This window comes from Eurytemora carolleeae, unplaced genomic scaffold (assembly GCF_000591075.1).
Source record: "Eurytemora carolleeae unplaced genomic scaffold, Eaff_2.0 scaffold718, whole genome shotgun sequence".
In the NCBI taxonomy this organism is placed as follows: domain Eukaryota; kingdom Metazoa; phylum Arthropoda; class Copepoda; order Calanoida; family Temoridae; genus Eurytemora; species Eurytemora carolleeae.
The window spans coordinates 74-25,437 of NW_019396607.1; the positions used below are offsets into that span (position 1 = coordinate 74).

Sequence of the window (25,364 nt, forward strand, 5' to 3'; positions counted from 1 at the left end):
TTTATATATATATAGCTGTAATCTCTGTTTGTCTGTCTGTCTGTCTGTTTTTCCGATCATAACTTAGAAACCCCTGGACCGATTTGCCTCAAATTTTGATTGGGGATCTCGGGAGGCCCACTGGAATGCTCTTAGTCTGGTTCAAAAATTCTACGTTGAGTAGGTCGACTTTTTTAGCTGGTATAGAATAATTATAGTTTTGTTATATGAAGGGAGGGGCGGGATAAGAGATGTTTTGAAGGTTGGGTTTGTATATTCATGGATGGGTATTATCATGGTTTGGGATGGTTTGAAACCTCCGTCAGTTGATACGAACCTCTCAAACCAACCACACATCCTCCTCCTAGTTGAATCATAGTACGGAGAGAAACCCATCCTAAATCGTGATAAAGTTAGAACTGCCTGGCTGCAATGTAGTTTTCAGAAATGCACAATTTTCATAAAATCCGCAACATTGTGAAGAGATAAATCCGTGAATTTTCTGACTCTTCTTCGTTCCTCTTCAATATTGGAATAGGATGGTAGTGTACTGTTCAGTAGGAGAATAGAACAGTGGAAACAGATTGAACAGTTATGTTCAAGTTTTTCAGAAAATTGAGAAAACCTGAAAAAGTCTCAAAGCACATAAGTACGATTTTTTTTATGAACTTATTTATTATTTTTAAGTTAACTTCTATTTTACGGTTGCATGAAAATTAGATGAGATAAAAAGTTGTGTATTGTCTTTCAATATTACTAAATACTGCATATTTACTACAAAGATATACTTATAATACATTACTTTCAATATTACTAAATACTGCATATTTACTACAAAGATATACATATAATACATTACTTTCAATATTACTAAATACTGCATATTTACTACAAAGATATACATATAATACATTTCTTTTAAAACTTGGCTCATAGAGTTGTTCTAAAAGTTTTGATTTGTCTGAATGTAAATATAAAATATATAATATATAAAAAAAGATTTTCTTACGAATTGAATTATTCAAATTTTAAATAAAATATGCGGGATAATCTTGATATTTTCTAAACTTTCAAGTTTTCAGTAAATATTTGAAGAAATATTTAGGAAATATTTTAACATTTTAATTTTTTATAAATAAGGAGGGAAGGGTAAGGAGGAGGGCCGGTGAATGGGGGGGGGGGTTAAAAACCTTTTGTTAATAAAAACTTGTAAAAGAATATAAAAATCAAACAAATTTTCAATTAAATTTGTATTCTTAGAAATTTAAAATATGAAAAAAGACAAAAACTGTTTTTAAAAGTTTTTAAAACCTTCTGAACTTATAGAAAAGATTTTTATAAAAAAACATTTTCATCATTAATATTCTACATTAAAGGTGATCAATTAGAGGTTATATATATATATATATAACCGCATTTCACGCTCACAGAAACAGCAAATATTAAAAATCACTTGAAGAAAATATGCAGAACATGTCGATATTGATATCTAAATATGCGTCAGAAGCTTTTGATTTATTGAGAAACTGAGTTTTTGCTCAAACTATGATTTTCTAATCCTGGTATCTTTGCAACCCGATGATGTAGATCTTTGATACTTCAAACTATGTGCTAGAAAGTAGTCTAAGTTTGAAATTTTGAAGGTTTATATTTATATCAGGTTGCAAAGATATAGGAATTCGAAAATTAAATTTTCTGGCAAAAACTCAGTTTCCTTTGGTTTTAAATGCGGAAAGCTAATATTCCCAAAAGGTGTTAACCCTATTCCTGCTGGGGGAAGGGATAGGGTTAAATAACACTCTAGAGCGTACAAAACTTTAACCAGGTGACAAAGTAAAGTTGACAATTTTGATTCTTGGCATTTCGAATCCTATTTTATAAAATTTATATCTTTTAGTACTTTTCCTTTAGCTTATTTTGTTCAACTGTTTTCGCAGAAGCTATCATCAAAATATTTTTGTAGATGAAAAGATTTTGTTTCGAGCAAAAACTTGATTTTTTTATTGAAATTTATCGACAAAATATAAAAAATGCTTCTTAGAAATATTACAACAAATTTGGCAAATAATGACAACTTCTCCAAAAACCAAAATGGTTTTAAAACTTCCTGCAACACAGTATTCAACAAGAAACAAGCATAATTTTATTTCAAAGATTTGACAATGCACGACCCGTTCAATTCTTCAAAATATCCGGGTTTTAAATCTCTGTTTTGTTTTAAAAAGAAAAAATATTGATCTTTTGAATTAAACTAACGATGAAAAACTAAAAAGAAAAGATTTTTACTCAGTATAAAATTAAAGAATTTTAGATAAAATTTCCAATGATATATGAGTTGCTATAGATAGGTTACCAAGGTTTTTAAACAATTTAAAATAACACATATTCTGGAGAACTATCCCCCCCCCCCCCCCCACACACACACACACTTTTAATTCAATCACGTTTTCTATGCTTGAATTTAGACTAGTATTCCAAATACATATTTTGGAAGGAAATTGTATATATCTAGATTTAAACCACAAACTGATGACTTTCTGAAAACCAACAAAAAAAACAAAAAAAACATCAATATTCAAGTCAAATCTAAAGTTTCATCCTTAGATTCTAAAATAGAAAAAAGTTTACCCCTCTGGTCTAACCAGGCCTAGATCCGTTTGGTTTTTTAAAGTTGATTTTAAATTATGTTTTGATCTATCACTCAACAATCTTTAAACTTTACAGAGTGTCAATTTGTACTTTTTCATTTAAACACAAGTATAAAACAGAAAAGGAGAAGCACTGAGAACTAATTGGCCAAATTGTGGTCGAAAGTTACAGCTTGCTGGACCAAGGACCTAACTGTTAAATCGACTTGTCTCAGATCCAATTCGATCGATACTCTAATTAAACTTTTGTCTAACATTTAAAATTTATAGATATTTAAGAAAAACAAGGTTATGACAGTCAGTTTTGTTTAGACAAAATCATAAGGGGTATCGTAAAGAATCGGTTGTGTGTACAACTTTTAAATGGAGTTTAAGTTGACTTTATGTCTATTGTTAATTGTACCTTTAGAATTATGAACACACTGAGTTAAAAACAAGAACACACTGAGTTATAGAACAAGAACACACTGAGTTATAGAACAAGAACACACTGAGTTATAGAACAAGAACACACTGAGTTATAGAACAAGAACACACTGAGTTATAGAACAAGAACACGCTGAGTTATAGAACAAGAACACACAGAGTTATAGAACAAGAACACACTGAGTTATAGAACAAGAACACACAGAGATATAGAACAAGAACAACGAGAACACACTGAGTAGAACGAGAACACACTGAGTAGAACGAGAACACACTGAGTAGAACGAGAACACACTAATTACCACGAGAACACACTAGGTAACACGAGAACACACTGAGTAGAACGAGAACACACTGATTACCACGAGAACACATTGCGAATAAAAAGTGTCTCCTAGAGAAGTTTTCATAAAGTGGTTTGACAACAGTTTTGTGAAAGAAACCCTTTCGAGTAAAAAGTTTTTAGGTCTTCTATTTTTCTGTCTTCGCGGCTTAGCATAAAAAAAAACATTATTCTTTCAATAAATATTGGTTGAAAATAATTTTCATTTTCAATATAAAGGATTTGAGTCTTTGACAAAAACACAAATTTTCTAATCCCGATATCTTTGCAACCTGATAGTGTGAACCTTTAATATTTCAAACTACCATAGGTCATAGTTTGAAATATCTAAGGTCTACAACATTTGGTTACAAAGATATAGTGATTATAAAATCAGAGGTTTTTTTAAAAGACTCGAAATTATTTTGCTGCGTTCTAAACTCCCTTCAAAGGTTAGAGTTAAAATATATATTCTATTTCTAAGTCCAACTTTTTAAAGCAGCTCACTTTAAAAAATTTGGACCTCTGACTTTAATGGAAAGGTTGCAAGTAAGATTTTTTAAAGTGTTCAAAAAGTTAGCAAAATTTGTACCCATCCATGAACTTGAAAAGGTAATAGAAAAACCACAAGGGGGAATTGAACCCCCTCCCCCCCCCCCCNTTATCCAATTCTGGTCAGTTGTCAACACACTTTTATCCAATTCTGGTCAGTTGTCAACACACTTTTATCCAATTCTGGTCAGTTGTCAACACACTTTTATCCAATTCTGGTCAGTTGTCAACATACTTTTATTCAATTCTGGTCCGTTGTCAACACACTTTTACTCGATTCTGGTCAGTTGTCAACACACTTTTATTCAATTCTGGTCAGTTGTCAACAAACTTTTATCCAATTCTGGTCAGTTGTAAACACACTTTTACCCAATTCTGGTCAGTTGTCAACACACTTTTATTCAATTCTGGTCCGTTGCCAACACACTTTTATTCGATTCTGGTCAGTTGTCAACACACACTTTTATCCAATTCTGGTCAGTTGTAAACACACTTTTATCCGATTCTGGTCAGTTGTCAACACACTTTTATTCAATTTTGATCAGTTGTCAACAAACTTTCATTCAATTCTGGTCAGTTGTCAACACACTTTTATCCAATTCTGGTCAGTTGTCAACACACTTTTATCCAATTCTGATCAGTTGTCAACACACTTTCATCCAATTCTGATCAGTTTTCAACACACTTTTTTTTAGATATCACCCCACCACTGTTAAAATAGTTTCAAGTTTCCCTTCATTTCAAGGGATACATGTGTGAGAAACATATCGTTATTTAGATATTTTTACTTTGGTGCTCGTTCTCAATAAGCATAATGGAAATATCTTTATTTTTCTCTCTGAAAAGTAAAATTTTAATCAAGGGTTTTATTGATTTAAAGTGAGTTCAAGAAAAACTAAAAGTGTTTAATATTTCATGGCCACCCAGCACCCAGCACCCGGATACCCACCTTTGTAATTCATCAAGTTGAGGTTTCCTGAAACTATAGAATAGGAAGACGACATTGTAACAATATTCAAGTGCAGTTGATGTTGCTTGTAAGTTTTATATTGCAATTATTAAGTGAAATGGGTCTGTTTACACTGCACAATTGCTGTGCTTCATGTACATTCGACAAAAATATTGTAAAGCATTAAACGGTTTCCCGAGCTTTAAAAGTGCATAGAAATAACTTGAGTTTAAAAGTCGACATCCTACTTTTCCAAAGTTTTCTGCTTATCACTGCATTATTTTTTGGTTGAAAACCAACTTAATATATTAGTGCGCAAATATACTAAACGTGTGTTTTGGTTCAATTTTCAAAGAATCGACCCACTTTGTGTGTTCAAAGAAAACGTATTAACAAGACAAAAATACCTTAGATAAACAGATTGTTTACTCCTTGTTACTGTACAAACGAATATATGAACCAGATTTATTTTATTTTCTACAGCGGGGGATCTAAGGATCCAAATTTACCTCTTGTATGTAAGAAGCTAGGTTCTTCTAATGGAGGAAATGTTATTTAGTCCGACATCAATCTTTCCCCTGCCCTTTCTTGGAGTTAGGCCAGTAGGGAGAAATCAAGCTATATAAGTAAATTGATAGATAATTGCAGATATAGATTGATAAATAGATAGATAGATAGATAGATAGATAGATAGATAGATAGATAGATAGATAGATAGATAGATAGATAGAAAGAAAGAAAGAAAGGTTTTTTGTAAGGGGTTGCCAAAGATGCGATGGACCATGATATTTCAAATGTTTAGAGAGTCCTGTGCTGTTTCCTGTTTTCTGTTCTTGAAGGACGAGTTGTGGTTATTGTATCTGGTTTTTAATGCTGTTTTCCTGTTTACTGTTCTTGAAGGAAGAGTTGTGGTTATTGTATCTGGTTTTTAATCCTGTTTTCCTGTTTACTGTTCTTGAAGCACGAGTTGTGGTTATTGTATCTGGTTTTTAATGCTGTTTTCCTGTTTACTGTTCTTGAATGACGAGTATTGTATCTGGCTTTTAATCCTTTTTACCTGTTTATTTTTCTTAAAGGACGAGTTGTGGTTATTGCATCTGGTTTTTAATGCTGTTTTCCTGTTTACTATTCTTGAAGGACGAGTTGTGGTTATTGTATCTGGTTTTTATTGCTGTTTTCCTGTTTACTGTTCTTGATGGACGAGTTGTGGTTATTGTATCTGGTTTTTAATGCTGTTTTCCTGTTTACTATTCTTGGACGAGTTGTGGTTATTGTATCTGGTTTTTATTGCTGTTTTCCTGTTTACTATTCTTGAAGGACGAGTTGTGGTTATTGTATCTGGTTTTTAATGCTGTTTTCATGTTTATTGTTCTTGAAGGAAGAGTTGTGGTTATTGTATCTGGTTTTTAATGCTGTTTATCTGTTTACTGTTCTTGAATGACGAGTATTGTATCTGGTTTTTAATCCTGTTGTTTACTGTTCTTGAATGACGAGTATTGTATCTGGTTTTTAATCCTGTTTATCTGTTTACTGTTCTTGAATGACGAGTATTGTATCTGGTTTTTAATCCTGTTCATCTGTTTACTGTTCTTGAATGACGAGTATTGTATCTGGTTTTTAATCCTGTTGACGCCTATATATTTTGGTTTCTGATTATCAGTAAATTGGTTTGCTGGATACCAAAGTGTCTGTTAAACATTTACCGAAAAGTGGGCAGGCTCTTGTTCCATCTCTGTAATTACATTCTTTAAACTGGGTTGAGTGTTAAGAAATTTTCTAATGTGTTATGCTGTTATGCTGCTATCAAAGAGAATAGAATATATATTAGAGGGGAATTTAAACAATCGTCGGTATGAATTTTGTCAATCCCTTTCAGCCTGAAAGGGAGTTCAAAGTGTACAAATCTTGTAAATGTTCACAAATTATATGCAGGAGAGTACATTAATACAGTATGTTCCCTAGACTATCCATTTCAACTTCGAATTTTTTAAAGCTGTTAAATAAACTTTATAATAAATTCGGTGAATAAAAAACATCATTTGTTAATAGTTATAACGGAAAATCATCGTTTGTAAAGTGAAAGGCATAGAGTCCATACGTAAAATGATCATTGTTCAATTATGAAACCAGCCTTTTTTTACAATTTGGTTTTCTTTTAATATTAATTTTAAATTTTCTATAAAATGATATTCCAGGGCCCTAAAAGTTATATAGCGCAAATATGTGAAGTACACCTGCAGTATGGAAAAAGTACAACATAATGGCCGTTTTACACTTTTTTCTAGTAAATTCCCCTCTAATATATATTCTATTCTCTTCTGCTGCTATGCTGGCCATATTAGGCATGCAGTATTTTTGTTGAAGTACTAATGCACTGGAGAAGTTTTACCAAAATGTTTATCTGTTAGTTTTAGAAAGTTCTTTGCTAGGTTGCTTGATTCACACTCATTAAATGGTTGGTTAAACCAGATTATTTTTCTTCTCCTAAATCTTTAGCTTCTATTGGATTGGTTTGTCAGAATATACAGGGTGTCTCATATTATATTAGAACGCGTCAATGGGTCTAAATTACGATTTGGGGGACAAATTAGAAAATTTAAGAAGAATCAATCATTTTAAAGAAATTAATAAGGCCAATAGAATTTTTTTTTTGGCAAAAAATGCTAGATTTTTCGAGTATTATGGTGGTATTTTGGCATTATAAAAATTGGAGATAATCTAATATGATATGGGACGCTCTGTACAGTACTGTAGTTTCTCTGAATATCCTGCAAGTGCAACCTTTAGAGCTTCATTACACTCTGTCTCCTCTGATATAAACAACTCCACGGAAACAGAACGTTCTGATAGATAGATAACTAGAAAACTAGATTGATATTTATGGAAAAATCAATAAGTATTAAACATGTAGATGTAATTATGAAAGGTTTTAAACAAGAACAATAATATGGGAAATAATATTGATAATTAATGATAATAATAATAACAATCATCCAAAAAATAATATTTGATTAATTTCATAAAAAAAATAAAGTAGCTGCTGATTTATGGACATGAGTTACTTATAAGTAAGTTTAAAAAAATGATCACTAACCTCAAGCTCCAATTTTCTAATCCAAATATCTTTGCAACATAATGTTGTAAACCTTTGATATGATATAAGGTTGCTAAGGTAACTAGAAGAATTAGAAAATTAAACTTAAAATTTTTAATTAGAGTATGCGGAAAGTAAAAAGGGGTTCTTAGATAGAAATCGGTTTAAGAAATTTTCTAATAGTATTTTTAGTTTTGGTTGTGCCACCTTAGCTTCGTTAATTATAATATGTAATATAACATAAGACATCACTAATTGGCTTGATTGGGCCAATATAAATATAGAGAGGGAGGGAGGGAATACTACGTGTACATTTGAGCCTAAAATTAGAAACATTACCCTATACCCCCTTTATTTTCTCTCTTGAGCTGGATCAAGTCAAGAAGTTTACATATCTATAAGCTGTTGAACTCCCAGGGACGAGAGGGGGATGTAAAACGAACTATGTATGTCAACCTATGTTCCGCCATATTTTCATCCCTCCGTCGAAAATACCAAGCAGGACTTTAATATTTGAAATATATAGCCAACAAAAAAAGTAAAAAAAAGCAAATAAAAAAATATTCATTTCACGGGTGAAAATTGGTTACAAAGTTCAACCTGTAAAGATGGGGGGGGAGGTTCTATATCTATATATCTATATGTTTATAATGCTTTTAAATTAAACTTATAAGGTTACAATGCATGTGCATAGCCTGAATTTACAAGACCAGTTCCTTGAAAAAAAGTTGACCGCTAACTGTAATGGTTCGAGTGCCAGGGTGTTTTTAAAAATGTCGATAAAATGTAGCACATGTTGTTATGTTCATGTCTTGAGGGCTTTTTTAAAATGTAGTTTGTGGATCTGTTGCTAAAATAACAAAAACATTACGGGCTATTTTGTATTTTTTTCACTGACTGACTTTTTTACCTTTCTGTACACTACTCTATTCTGCTCACTTATTTGGGTAATTTCATGTTAATTGTTCTTAGTCTTACTTTTCGAAGATAACTGTGGCCGGAGACAAATCTTATTTATATTCCAGAATTCCATCACAAAGCTAAAGTACCTTTGCCTTAAACACTAAATTATACATTTTTTAGCAAGAACAGCCCAAGAAAATTTAAAAATATCATATTTCAATGCCATTATGTGTTAGCCATTATACAAATATATGAAAAATTTTGATATTTGAGTCAGCAAGAAATTTACGTTTCTCGTATTAAAACGTTTAAAATGTATATACAATGAAGACCCTACGGCAATCAATTAATCATTACTCAATTTCAATCTCCTCGTTTGATATAAATAAAACATACTATCTCCCTTGCAATGATGTAATTGTGAATAATCTGAAAAGGTGGTATTTTATTAAATTAACATTGAATAAATTGCGTACCCTGTCTGCGAGCTAAATCAGATGATTTTAATTGAAAATTAGATTACATCAGGAAGGGGGGGGGGGCGTAAAAACCCACCATCAAACCCATAGATAAAAAAATAAACATAGATAGCTTATGTACGGAAAATCACCAAGAATTGTACAGTCCGCGAACTCGTACTTCTAGGGGTCAAAGTGTACTTCAATGGTAAGCGGGGTGGTTTGGTGTTTTAATGGATTTCATAATTATTAAACCACTCAGGAGTGAATTTTATTTTGAGAATATCAAATTATTTCACTGAACAATATATCATATTGACGAGAACTGAAGAAGGACATGAGAAGGACTAAACTATTTTAAATTTCTTTTTACAGAAGTCATGTACACCACAAGTACTCAATGACATAAGAACAGCCAATGTTCACAACCGACCTAGAGTTTATACTGTCCACCCCACGATCTACATTTCCTAACCTATATGCCCTCAATCAATTGTCTAATTTATTTTCAACTATCTGTAATCCAATTATGTTTTATTTAAATCCCATTGCTCGCAACTTTGTATTTTCATGCCGCGTTCTATTCAGCTTTTTTACAAAATATTTGATGTGTTAAAAAAGTGTTGTTTTAAATTTTTTAAATTAAAGAAAAAAATTAGACATTTACAATTAACTATTAGATACAACAATTTAATTTTATATTTAAAATTTTTTTTAAATCCATAAAACAGACAAAAAGCATCAAATAGTGTTTAATCAAAGGTATCATACCTTTGCACTGAAATTCTGAACGATAATTGTTTTTTTCCATCAATAGATGTCTTTGAAAAGTAAGACTAATACCAATAGCTTCTAAGGTATTCACTTTTCCCTGAAATTACTCAAATAAGTGAACGGTCCCTTTAAAAAAGTGCAAAAAAGAATTCTATAAATTACTATGCCTTAATTAAAAGTAAAAAAACCAGACTAACATACGACAAGGGTCAATTTTCTTGGCAATGTCCCGTCGGAGGGCTATGACAACTTCCATGGCGCGTTCAGACTTTTTACAGTACCCGGCCTAATCCTAGGCCTATTTGACCGACCCCACTGGATTAGTCCACCGTGGCTAAACCCTAAAGATTTTAGGGTTTTATTCGCGACCAAGATGTCCCTGTCTCAAGAAATTGATTTTTTTCATTTTACCTTAAACGTTAATTATCCCTTTCAGGCAGACGTTTTACTAGGGAACCTGAGTGTAAAGTGGGGGAGAGGAGAGGGTTTTCCTTCCTCTAACCAGGATAGGGTTAATATAAGAATAAATGAATGACAAGGTTTTGTAAAATGTAGAAGAATAGAACTTCTTGACACTATAAATCCTGGCATCAGGGTACACTTCCAGACACTGATAATGAAGCACAATCATTAAATAGATAGATGAAGGTAGATGAAGAGATAGATAGATATGTAGATAGATAGGTAGATAGATAGATAGATAGATGAATTAGATAGATAGATAGATAGATAGATAGACAGATAGATAGATAGATAGATAGATAGATAGATAGATAGATAGATAGATAGATAGATAGATAGATAGATAGATAGACAGATAGATAGATAGATAGATAGATAGATAGATAGATAGTTAGATAGATAGATAGATATATAGATAGATAGATAGATAGATAGATAGATAGATAGATAGATAGATAGATAGATAGATAGATAGATAGATAGATAGATAGATAGATAGATAGATAGATAGATAGATAGATAGATAGATAGATAGATAGATAGATAGATAGATAGATAGATAGATAGATAGATAGATAGATAGATAGATAGATAGATAGATAGATAGATAGATAGATAGATAGATAGATAGATATATAGATAGATAGATAGATAGATAGATAGATAGATAGATAGATAGATAGATATAACTTAAAAGCTATTCTTAACAAAAGAATACAGATTTATTTATTTCAATGATAGCGACGTTGCAAAGTTTTATCTACTTTAGAATAAAATGATAATTTATTTTAAAGAATATTCATAGGAAAACAAAAAATGTTTTGTCATGCAAACAGTAAGTTAATTAGAATTTTATTTTTTGTTTTTGTTTTAGAACTGTGTGAGGACTGGAACGGTTCCCAGGAACCTGTATCAGAAGGAAAACACATTTTTATTAAAAATATTATATATAAAAATGTTTTTTTTTAGATTTAACAATTCTATTTTCTTTTTACCACATTGAAGTGGTTGTAAAGTGATGGTACAATTTAGTTTACTTGGCTGATAGGGCGCTTCGCACCCATCTTCTTTTTCAACTTTTAATTGATGCTTTATCTGTGAGCAACTTCATTCTTCTCTAATTGTAAAAAAAAAGTTTGCGGATTTCATATTATTTTTTCGCACATTTTCAAAATTTTACAAAAATAAAATTTTAAAAGCATATTCATAAACATTCCGGCCCTGGGGTCACGTTAGGTCCCACACAAAATTGGACCCGATGTGGAAGATATCGTAATTTTTTCTAGGTTAAATTTTTTTTCTGACAACTGAAATAATTTAAATGTTGATAAGGATGATGGTCTAAACCACAGATTTTTTAGAAACAGATTTCAGTCTGGTCCTTTTCAGTTCATTTCAATTATTTAATAACTTTTCAATTGATCGTATCTAAAACTGAAAGAATTCAGTTAAACCATATTAAAATAGAAACAATTTGTTGAGTTTAGGTGTCACGTTTTATGTGAAATATCTTGGCTCTGTGTTAGTGGATAGAAGCAGTGGGGAAGATGTTACAAATCAAGCAATTAAAACTATAATAACAATGGTAATATTGGCGTCAAACCTTATAGAAATCCAACGTATAGAAACTGCTACGTATAGCAACATGGCGTATTTTCCGGGAGAACATTTTTTATGTTTTTGAGAAATTAAACGTTTTTGTAAAACATTGTAGCTTATCATTATCATTATCATAATTTCTATTTTTTTAACATACCCTAGACATTATAGGAGCAAAATAGTTTAATACGTACATTTGTACTGCTCTCTTTCGAGTTTAAGGTCCCCCGTGGATTTTATTATTTACTGACAACATAAATGAATGATTATATGGTTATACATAAAATTGCGTGTTACTATTAAAAAAGATATTTCATATAAATCTACAGTTTTATTTTTAGAAAAAAAAAATCTTAAAAGTATAAAAAAAAGTTTTCCAGTAATGCTAATATGATTTCATAAAATTCCGTTTTACCATTTAAATAAAAGGATTTTATGAATATTATATCTACTTTACACTGATTATTTAATTTCTCAAAAATATAAAAAATTTTCTTCCGGAAAATTGTTGCTATACGTAGCGGTTTCTATACGTTGGATTTCTATAAGGCTTGATGCCGTAATATTCATGTATATAAAAAATATTACTTGTAAGGACAAAGAGACGCATAAAAGCGTGGATTAAGAAAAAAAGAAGTGTACAATGTACAATGTACAAAATTTGTGTTTCTGTTTGTTGAACTATTTTAAATAATTGAGTTTACAATCGTCTTTAATTTTCATAATTTTATGGGTCTCTTTAAAGTTATTTTGCAATTTTACAAAAACTGAATTCAGAAACCCAAATATATGTTGTTCACAAAATCCCAAAAATGTTGTTCATAAAATCCCTTTCTTAATTTCTAAAAAATAAAACTAATTTCAGGCGAAGAAACAGGATAGAAAACTGACCCGAGTGTCTTTGACTATTGCTCTGAAAGGGATAAATCTTAAGTTTTTGGAAAGAACATTTCTTATAAAAATTTTTGATTTTGAAATTTTAATCCATAAGCACATATATGGACAGTAAGTTTATAGAATTTTGACAGTATTTAATTTAGTTATTTTAGAAGTTAATTCTAATTGCAATTTTTAACATCAAGAACTAAGCAAAATAAGACTTATTAAAGGAATAAAAATGGTTGAAGTTTCATCAAGTGAAATTGTTTTGGAGGTTTCAATTTATAGGTAAGAAAATAAGAATTTCATGAAAAATGTTAAAAACTCATTTTTTGGGTACTTTTATTTTATGGTAAAAAAACTAAACTTGTTTATTTAAAATGGAATAAAGTATTTATTTTAAAATATTGAAGCCTATGTGTATATATAAGCATTAACATCAGTTTATTTTGGTTTGATTAATGTTAAAAACTTTAAACAAAGCATTTTTCCAGTTTCTTGAGCTAAAAAATATTGTTTTTCTCATAACTTGCATTTTCCGCAGCGCTCATAGCCTCATAGTCATGTTCCAGACATTGATCCTTAAAAGTATGTAAATATGTAAAGTGGGGAGGGGGGGGGGGGCGAATTGAGAGAATTTGGAGATGCAATGCATGTTTAAAGGCCAGCCTTTTTTTTGGCAAAAAATTGCAATATTTTTTTCAATTTAACAATTTTAGTACAGTGAAACCCTTAATAACGAATACATCGGAAGAATTTATCAAATGTCGTCTTGACAATTTTTCAATGAGTTTTATACTATATTACTTAAATTTTAGTATTTGCGAAAATAAATAAATAGCCATGAATATGCGGGAACAGTTTTAAAGAGTTCCATATAATCATTTAATTAAAAAACTAAATATCTGCAACATTCCATTATCAGAAAGTGAAGAATACGACATTTGATGAATTCTTTCGATGTATTCGTTATTAAGGGTTTCACTGTATGAGAAGATGATGGCCTTTTTTAATATTTTCCTTAACACCCAACTATTTTTTGACACGTTAAAACACTACAAACCAAATAGGTTGTCAAGTACGATAGACGGCAACACAGAATGCGTACACTTTCAGTACAGCTGTTTAAACGTCATAAGTGTCAACTCTAATTTTTTGTCTGACAAAACTATAAATAAAAGTAACATTTTTGGACTAAAGTGCTTATCTTTTAGTGAAATTAGTGCAATTTTATATGTTCTTTATTTCTGTTTTTACACTTTTTTCATTTAACGTTCTATAGACTAAATAACGGGGTTGAAACTTGACAACCTATTTGCTACAAACTATTCCCCATGAGCCTGTGCCAAAGTTAATAACACCTTTTTAACTGTCAATAATTTTGTTTTCCGTTTAGGATATCCTACTGTTCTGCAGATGCTACATATGATCATGTGTTTGCATTTATCTCTACCAACAGTAATGATACTCTTGAATGCCATGCCTTTCTCTGTCCAAAGCGAAAAATGGTAAATTCTTAAAGTTGTAATAAAAGCCACATTTCTATATCGTAATACACTGTTTGCTTAAATTTGAAATTGTTGTGATTAAGGAAAAACAAAGACAGTTTAATAACATAGACTTTATGCTTGACAATATTCTTATTATCATGAACTACACAAACCCATTTTACTCAGATTTTCAATTTGTTAGCAAAATCAACGAGATTATAGTATATAGAGTGATGATGTACGCTAATCCTTTACTAATTGAACAGGTCATGTACTTCACTTCCAAAGGTCAATCTGTGTATTACAGTACTCGGGGGTGAGATCTGAAAATATTTAAACGGAGAATTTGTTTTCCATGTAACTATCAAAATCCACTACTCTTTTACCGTGTGCAGGATTCCATTTTCACAGGAAGACGTACATTTACAGTCTTTTACACTTGTACTCCGAAAGCGTACTGCATATTTGATGTTTGTACTGTATGAATAGGGTATAATCTCTTAATATCCTTTATCAGAGCCCAAAACTTAAAACAGGGTATCATTATGAAAACCAGTTTAGAAACCCGGGTTTCAAGAATGGGGTTAGGCAGTTTTGTGGATATCAATATTTTTGTTATGAAATATTTTTTTTTTATTAAGTTTCTTCACATTTTCCATTTTTGTCAAATCTCTTAAATCAAATCTACAAAATGTTAAGACCCCAAAAAGGAAACTCGGGAGTTTCGTTCAACGATACTCTTTTAAATTTCGGGCTCAGTAAACTAAACAAGTGTACACTCAGTACACACGGAGAGGTGTTAAGATCCAGCCCCCTGAGTAAAACTGTCTGTTCTAGCAAATACACACTAGTTTGCTTGAATGTCTTCTTATTCTGTGTCTAACTCTACATATTTTTATATTTTAATTGCATTTCTTTTAGGCACAAGCTGCCACTCTGACTATAGCCCAGGCATTTAACTTGGCGTATGAATGCTGGCAAGCTGCTCAGGAACGGAAAAGGAGAAGAAAGGGAAAATCTGAAAGCAGGAACAGAAGAGAAGACAGTAAAGGAAGAAGAGAAGACAGTAAAGGAAGAAGAGAAGAAAGTAAAGGAAGAAGCGAAGAGAGTAAGGGGAGAAGAGAAGGAAGTAGGGAGGGAAGAAGTGGAAAGAATAAGAAAACTGATGAATCTGGTGATAAACAGGTAAAAAATAGTCATAATGATAAATACGAGCCTAAACGCAGTGCTGTTGACAAATGTATAAATATAGTTAACATTGGAATTTGCCAAACCAAATTTTCCATTATTTTTGATGATTACTCTTTTTATAAAGTTAAAAAGAAACTATGTAGCCAGCTATCACTTCTGAACATTGTATCCCATATTTGGGAAATTTAGATCTCTAACAAAACAAAAATCCACTTCAATTAGATAAACGTCACATAGAATTACGTTGATATTCCTTTAATCTTACACATTTCCATTTGTTGGATTTCCAGAGCAAAATGAGTTTATAATTAATTTTCTTGAGTTTAATTGATTTATTGAAACTCAGCAGTTCTATACTCCACTCCCATCCACCAATTTATCAGAACCTTTCTAATCAAATAGTTTTTATTTTTTAGATATTAAAAATAAATATTAATTTGTGTCCCTGTTTTGGGACTGCATTGGTTTTTGGGGTGTGCACAATGCACACTGATTTTGGAGCTGTACAAATTTTTGGACTTAGGGACAGAGATTTAGGACCATTTAGAGTTTTGGGACAACACAGAACTATGGATAACACTGGCCTTTGTGTAAACACTCGGTTTTAGGACAATGCAGGATTATGGGACATCACTGGTTAATATGAAAACACCTGGTTTTGGGACAACAATGGGTTTTGGGACAACACCAGATTTTTTATCAAGCACTGAGCACTGAGCTGAGCTTTGTGGTTAACGCAAGGTTTTGGGACAACACAGGTTTATGAGCCATACTGGGAATTGGGATAGCACTAGATTTTAGGACATCATAAGTTTTTGGGAAAACAAGGGATTACCAGACAATATAGGTTTTGGGACAGCACAACATTTTGGGACAACACGAGATTTTGGGACGGAACAAGGTTTCAGGACAACACAAGTTTTTTTGACAACACAGTATCTTGGGACAGCATATAATTTTTGGATTGTCAGCTGACATATAATTGTAAAATTATATTTTGACAAGGTTACTGTGGCTATAGTTGAGAGTTACATGAGGAAGACAAGTTTAGATGAGAAAATAAATGAGAAAACAACTTCCCCCAGTTCCGGATATAATTCCTGTACTTCCGGTCAGGAGGATGAAACACTTCTTATAGATCTGAGTAGTCCAGGAGATGAATTAGGGACTAAAAATACTTCTATAGCGGAGACGATGCAGATAATGGACTGCAACCTTCTAGAACATTATAGGTAAATCATAAAGTACATAGACTGGGTCCCCTCCCTCCCTTCTAGAACATAGGTAAATAATAAAGTAAGATTTTTACTCAAACTTGAGAAATATTTATTATTACTTTGTAAAATATTTAAGTTAAAATAAGATGCATAAAACATGCATAAAAAACCATCCGTAAATATGGAATATTACATATAAAAGTTAAGAACATTACCGTTAATCCGGCCCAATTCAGGGTTCAGTTCAGACATATACAGAAGTATATTACTTAAACATAAATATAGATAAACAAATAAATTGAAAACGTGCCCAACCCTAGTAAGTCCAGCTTTTTGTGGATTAAAATTTTAACAAAGATTTAATCAAATATAAGGAAAAATAAACACCTCCATAACTGTAATTTTCTAATCTTTATATTTTTGGAAATTTTATCTGATTTGATTTGAATACACATTTCTAACCTTTAACTGCACTTGAGGTTTTCAGAATTAATAGTTAGAAATGTCAAAGGTCTACAAAATCAGGTTTCAAAGAAATAAGGATTAAAAATTTAGAGTCATGTGTTCATTTTTTATCCTTAAATCGTTGCAACACGATGTCGTATATTAAACTTTGTGGATTCCGTTAGATAAAATTATCTAAGTCTGACAAATCAAAGGTTTACATCAACAGGTTGCAAAGATACAGGAATAAGAAAATTTGAGTTCGTGGCAAGGACTCAATGCCTGTCTATGGCAATTTAACAGATTTAAACTCAATCTAAAATCATAGTTAGAGCCAGAAAAAAACTACGAAATAGAAGAACGACTTTCAGACTCAAGATATGACTTTAAATAGTCCAATAAGTGATTTTATAAGCTATTAGTGAAACTAAATGCTTTGCAACAACATTACTTTATTTAAGTATTGATTTAATGTCGTCTTCCTATTCAAAAGTCTCCTGGTTCTCACTGTTGAATAACCCGATAAATAAATGAATCTGTATTTTTATCTCTCTCTCTGAAACTTACTAATTCTATCTGACTAAACTTATAAATGATGGTTACCTTTTAAAATACTTCTATTTTGTGTGCAAGTGTTAAATCAAATACTGACTGTTGCTATAATGGGTTGAGAATACCCAGTGCACGCCTACAGGCCCACCTATCTGTAAAAAGGATTCTCACTAAACTTGAATAAACAATAATAAAAGGTTAAAACAAACATATATATATATATTGTTGCACTGTACCTTTAATACAAGGGAACCAGATAGCGAGAGAGCCAAGGATACTGCAGATAGCGAGGGAGCCAAGGATACTGCAGACTGGGTCAGATTTGAGGACGAAGAAATCATGAACAGAACATTCTCCATGTAAGTTTATTTTTCCATTATTAATTTTTGTTGATTTGTTTTTGAGTTTGATCCGGATACATGATGACTGCAATGAAAGTTAGATGTTGAAGCATTAAAGTGTCTAGAAATGAAAAGGAGGCCAGAAAATGAAAAAATAAGCCAGTTACATTCCTGTATGCCGAGTCCATTAGCGCCTGATCCAATCAGGGTTCAGTCATGTGATTGCTGTATATTCTGAACCAATAGAAATAGTATGGCGGTATCTATATTTCTATCTATCTCATTATCCAATTAGAGTTATGAATCCTTCAATCGGCGATATCAGTAAATGGAAATATTTACTACTACGGAAACTATGTGGACCCCCCTCCCCCCATTCTTAGAATATTCAAGTACTTTACTATATATCTTCGTTGAACTGTCAACTAGGAGTTCTAATATACCAAAAAATGTTTAAATATTTTCTTGTTTTAATTTGTTTTAATGTTTATGATTTTTACTTTTAGACGATACATAAGTGTGAAAATTTCAAAGCTGGGGTTAAATTTTCACTATTTTCTTATGGGTTTAAAAGTAAAATTTCACTCCAGCTGAGTACACCTTTTAATATTTGCGCATTTTTCGCTATGAAGTTCCCGCATTCTTTTAAATGATCATCTTCCTGCATTAATATTTGGGATTTTCTTGAATATGTACTTTTTAAAAGTTTAAACTTTATATTACATGTTATATAATTGACGTGCCATTTTTGTGTATTTATTTATTTTGATAGTGTTAACATTTCATTTTAATTCATATTCCTTTCTTTCCATTTTATTTCTATCTATCTCATTATCCAATTAGAGTTATGAATCCTTCAATCGGCGATATCAGTAAATGGAAATATTTACTACTACGGAAACTATGTGGTTAGGTTTCTAGTCTTCATTTAAAAAGTAATTTAACCATTTGTATTACATTCAATTACTTTTCTTTGGAGTCATAATTTCTTACCTCTGGAGTCTTAATATTATAGACGTTTCAAGGGTTAGACAGAATTTCTATATCCAATATGAAACTTTGAAAAATAATGATATTTCACAATTTGATAAAAGTTTGAAATTTTCCAAAGTTTCTGCACAGAAGGTACCTAGGCTTAAAAATCGTTAATACTGGGGGGAGAGATGTATCAGATACAGGGTTACCCACAAAGGATGATAGTTTATTGGATACCTGAAAATTTTAACATGTAAGAATTAAAAATGGTCTTAAATCTATAATTTACCCATATACTTGATGATTTGGCAAAAAATAAAACATATTTACAACCCGAGGAATCCAAGAATGTAAGAAAAAATAAAACATATTTACAACCCGAGGAATCCAAGAATGTAAGAAAAAACAAAACATATTTACAACCCGAGGAATCCAAGAATGTAAGAAAAAGACTGATCAATATCTCATTCTTTGTAGGTAACACTGTGTAAAATCCCTCCCCCCCCCNTACTACCACCCTGCTTTAGATGGTCGCCAATCACTTATAGAAGGAAGGCATTAATGCCATTGACAGTGACATCTCTATAAATAAATCAGAAAGAAGGTCTTGTTATCATTGAAAGTGACATCTCTATAAGTATAAAACAGAAAGATAGTCTTGATGTCATTGAACGTGACATTTCTATAAATAAAGCAGAAAGAAGGTCTTGATGTCATTGACAGTGACATCTCTATAAATAAATCAGAAAGAAGGTCTTGATGTCATTGACAGTGACATCTCTATAAATAAATCAGAAAGAAGGTCTTGATGTAATTGAGACTTGAGAGTGACATTTCTATAAATAAAGCAGAAAGAAGGTATCAATATCATTGACAGTGACATCTCTATAAATAAAGCAGAGAGAAGGTCTTGATGTCATTGACAGTGACTGTTATGTTTTCAAGATCCCATTGCTAATAAGTGTAAAAGAGCAAAGCGTGTGTACTTAACTATCTCTTCTTAAATACTCTATTTGTTTAAAACCTCTATTAGAAAACCGGAAGGAAATCCCCCCACCCCCACTCCCCTCTGCACACTCAAAACGTTTATCAAATATAAGAGAGTAAATATTATCCAGACTAAATGGATATTCATAAAGGTTTTCTTTTCTAATATTAATATATGTAATATGAGGAAGGTATATACTGGATTGATTATTGATTTATTGCCTACCATATATATTTACTGAACAAATCTGAAACAATTGTGTAACACATTGTTATACTTCCTAACCCCTTTTTCTTTTGATAATCTGGACTTTTGTTCTTTTCTACATAATTCCATATGCCATAACATATTAAGTAGTTTTTATCTGGAATTTAATTTTATCGTCAATATGATTGTATATTTTATTTGTTTATTTAGTTGAAGACCTCCTAAATAAAAAGTGCTTAAAGGGACTGTAAAGGAAAAATGAAAGAGGGTATAGAATGAAACCTAAGAATCTCAGGCGTTGAACGTCACATATAAGACATCTATCTGAAGTTCCTGTCTCGAGAAATTGATAAAAAAAAACTGTGTCATTCGACAATTCATATATATGCAATTTTGTATAAAAGTTCTAGTATTAAACAGATCATATTCAACAAATACGCAACCAATCTGAAAACGACGATGTCCACAGGAGCCTGAAAATCTAAGGTTTGCTCCTTTTATAATTTTTTTATTTTGCATTTTTAATAGATATAATTGATAATATTATTACATATAGTCTGTATAGTCCGTATTACGTCACCAGAACTTCAGCCAATGGCACATGCAGTATACAGGTCATGTGATATCCGTCTGTTTCCGATGACAACGAGACAGAAACATCAGATAGATGTCTTATATGTATCATTCAACTCCTGAGATACTCAGGTTTCATCCTATCCCCCCTTTCATTTTCCCTTTACAGTCCCTTTAAAGGGACTTTACGCGTACTTTCCAGTGACCCTCTATGTAAATATGGAATGTCCCATTCACAACAGTACCCTTTAACCCTATATCTAATCAATAATGTGGAAGGTATTGTGGTTTTCTTAGGTTTAAGAGCGTTTAACCATGTTGATTTGTACATGTTTTCCTGGTGTGAAATTTTTTGTAGAGAAACCACAATTGTTTTTATTCAGTTTTCAAAATTATAAAAATTAAAATATCGTATTTATACTTGATCCGACAAAGCTTTTAAGGGTACCGTTGTGAATTGGGCATTGGCATATTTGCATAGAGGGTCACTTAAGAATATGCTTAAAGTTCCTTTAAAAGATGGTAAATTGATTTCATATTAAACGCTGGGAGAATGGCATCATCATTTGGTCTAAAATGTTTCATTTTATAACAAAAGTTTCGTTTTCATTAATTTTCTGTCATTTATAAAACGATCATCGAGGTATTTTTATACTGCTCAACCCGATCTGCATTGAACAATAAGTTCTACGATGAAAAGATCATTATTTCATCTGAAAATCGTTTAGGATTAACATTGATATTATTATATATGGTTAAAAAAAGCATTCCAAAAATTTTGTGAAAAGGATTGCTAGCACTGTAAACTCCGGTTCATTTCAAATATCGGGCTGAATTTTAAGCTGCTAGAGCAATGCTGTACAGTTCAAATTCAGTTTACAATGCTTAATCTCAATATTTAGGTTATCCCACGACCACTATAGGATATCCAAAAGAAATTAATGTGACTATGCAAGATAACTGGCTAATTCTGTAACTTTAGATTAAAATATTTCTGACCCTTGTTTGTACTCTAGGTTGGCAGATGAAAGGTCTCCTGCCATGCTAAGAAAGCTACCTGCCTCCGTACTTGGACTTGAGTTTGGAGCTCTGGCTGGTAGCCCAGGTTCTTACGATTCACCTTACGGTAGTCCACTTCATGGTTCTAATCTTACTCATAGTCAACTCATCACACCAGTAGGATCTCCGATGCACACTGCATTAGGTAAATATGATTTAATTTGTAGAGTGAAGCTTAATCAAATATGCTGGAAGTTGTAAAAAAGATCTTAAAAGTACACAAAAATATTCTTTTCATACAAATCTTATTTGTTTTGTCTTTTACATGATCATGATCCACATTCCACAAACCAGAGTTTTTCCTGAATTTATTAGAAAAAATCGTTCAATATTCAATCTGTAATAAAAAGCAATTTAAAAAAGCATTATTTGTGTTTGTCACATTGCATACAAGTATGCTATCCTATTAAATATAATGTAGTTTTTTCTTTTGAACTGCTGCTTCGTCAATAATTGAATATTAATGTAACATTAATTTTGGCAAGAAAAAAACTAAAAAATGTATCCGTAAACTAATAGATTTCTTCTTAATTAATGTATGTACACGATACTATCGTAAAATAGTTTTCTTTTAAATCCATATAAACAAATTTTGTAATATAACCTCGATACATAAATAAATATCTAGATCTTAAAAAAAAGCATTATTGGCCATATTTTAAAGGTACAATTCAGGTATTTGGGAAGTTTCAGGTTAAATTAAATAGTCCATTTGCTAGCCCCTGTCATTAGTATTAGTCTTTTGTTGTTCAGAATTTCTGCAAAAACATACAACCATTGTATCTACTAAAACATAAAAACTTTTGATATCATAGAGTTAGCAAGAAACTAACGTTTTAAAACAATTTTCAATTTTTTTGATATTTTACAATTAATTTATTATTACAGTATAGTTTCTTTATAAATTTTTTAAAATCCCTGGCTATGACAAAACTATAAAATAGTGTTTTTACAAAGGTATTAAAGCCCCCCAAAACATACCTGAAGATGTAAAGCCGTGGGTCAACAATATTCACACTCTCCCTTTCAAGCCCAAAGGGCAAACAATCATACCTTTGTGTTAGAATTCTAAACGATAAGTTGGCCTTTTACAAGGCCTCACTTATCTTTAAAAAGTAAGTTTAATCCCTATAAACTAGCTGCAAGGCTATTTAGTTTACCCTGAAATTACCCAAATAATCAAGTGAACTTTCCCATTTATATTCCAAACAACATCCCATCAAAATAGTATGAAAGGGAAAATACAATAAAAAGAGTTAAAGAGGAATTGTTTTCTGAGTTGTGAAAAATGTAATAGATCTATAATTGTAATCAATCAAGCTTTGTTTTCTGTAAAGGTTCATCTTTGAATTATGGTGGATCTCCTCCAACATCTAGATTCTCCGCTCCGCCACTTGCTATGGGAGGTAACATACTCTAAAATCTAATCGTTATTATAAGAGACCATTAATAATGGCATAATAATTCACCTGAACTGCTATTATGTTACTGAAGAATTATCTTGTCTTTATGTTTCACCCAGGTACCCATACTTAAGGAACATCAAGCCATATTCTCAGTAATGTTCTAAACAGGTTTTTAACAAGGTATTGTCCATATTGAAATATCAACAGCCTGTATAATTTATTTTCAGGATGTTTAAATCAAAGATCAAGTTGTCACGGTTCCCCTGGCACAGGAATAAGCATACCTGGTTCTCCAGCACGATATTCCACATCTCCAGTCATAAGAAACTACGGTTTAGGTAAAACATATATGGACAAAATACAACATCTTCAAACCAACTCTTCAGATATCTGTTTGCTCTTAGCTAAGAACTGAACATTCTGTTCAGTTGACAGTATTTTCCGGTTTTTCAAAAGTTATCCTTCGTTAGCGATCTCAATCTTATCAACAACAGAAGATAAATCTGTAACAGTTGGTGCCGTTAACGGAACCTTCGTATGATCCGTTACCGGAATGTTGCGTGTCACTAGAATTAAGTAAAGTTTACCCTGCTTATAAGAAATGTTTAGATACATACTCCAACAGCGGGGTATTCTCTTCTCCGAGATCTCCAGCAATACCGTCCCCTCTGGTTAGCTCCCCTCAACCCTCTACTCAGTCCTACTTGTCTACCTCTCCTGCTCTTCTCTCTCCAATGCTATCAGCAAGAACCCCTCCTCCTCCTCCTGTTTCCCAACCCCTTTCTCAATCCTACTTGTCTACCTCTCCTCCACTCCTCTCTCCAATGCTATCGGCAAGAACCCCTCCTCCTCCTCCTGTTTCCCAACCCCTTTCTCAATCCTACTTGTCTACCTCTCCTCCACTCCTCTCTCCAATTTTATCCGCAAGAACTCCTCCTCCTCCTCCTCCTGTCCACATGTCTTTAGGGTCTCCACCAAGAATATCCTCTCCCACAGTTATAACATCCCGTCCGACCCATTCAAAAGGATCTCAACCAGAACAAACCAAATGAGACACTCTCTTTGAAATGAGTACGTTATTAATTTTGAAAAGGGGGGATTTGTTTTGTATTTCTTACATTGCTCTTGACACACCAAGTAAGTTTGTGTGGATTAGGACTTGTTATGTTCTATAAGTTAGATCCTTTTTGTACTTTTGAAATAATTAACAAAAATTTCAAAATTGTTTATTTTAAGCTTTTTTTTGACCCAGAGAGAAAATATTTCGAAAAATCGAACAAAAGTGAACAAGTTAAAACCATCGTTTTCCGGTTTGTTAATCTTTTTGTCTCTATTTCAAGGTTAGATAAAAGCTAATTTTAACAGAAAACTGTTTTTAAATTTTATGTATCTAATAATTTTTTTTAAACGAGCCAAAACGATTAACAAACAATAAGCAAGAAAAAGCTAATTCAAAACCTTTCTTCTATGAATTTTTACAATTCTTGGTAAATATGAAACAAATTACAAAAAATGTTATGCCTGTATTGTTTACTAGCCATCTTTATATTATGATCCACTCTTGTTCAATTAATGTAATCAGAAGATTAAAAATGGATAGATTCCCCCTTTCCATAATTCTAAAACTCATTTTAAATATTATTTAATTAATTGATTGCCTTGCAGTTAACTTTCCACTGTTCATAATATAAGAAAAAAAATAAGAATTTGGCTAAATCATTAGAATTATAAAAGTGAAATTATTCTAGAAAAGAAAGAGACTGTTCGTGTTATTTCATGTGATATCCGGCATCGACATCTATTAGTGTCACTTGAAATTATGCATACAGTCCCTTTAAGAAGTTTAATTTGACCTGTATTAAGTGAATGTATAAAT

The 25,364-nt window shown here is 31.7% G+C and overlaps 1 protein-coding gene across 1 annotated transcript; it reads left to right on the top strand.

The window, feature by feature from the left end:
* The first annotated feature begins 295 nt into the window (after nt 1–295).
* On the top strand, nt 296–24,717 carry LOC111706213 (actin cytoskeleton-regulatory complex protein pan1). Its single transcript, XM_023479022.1, has 13 exons — nt 296–628; nt 11,442–11,486; nt 12,055–12,152; nt 13,032–13,086; nt 13,276–13,333; nt 14,442–14,553; nt 15,457–15,720; nt 16,732–16,958; nt 18,188–18,298; nt 22,040–22,227; nt 23,420–23,488; nt 23,716–23,826; nt 24,098–24,717. Exons 1-13 carry the CDS (start codon nt 574–576, stop codon nt 24,538–24,540), a joined length of 1,836 nt encoding a protein of 611 aa, XP_023334790.1. The 5' UTR covers nt 296–573; the 3' UTR covers nt 24,541–24,717.
* The last annotated feature ends 647 nt before the right edge of the window (nt 24,718–25,364 follow it).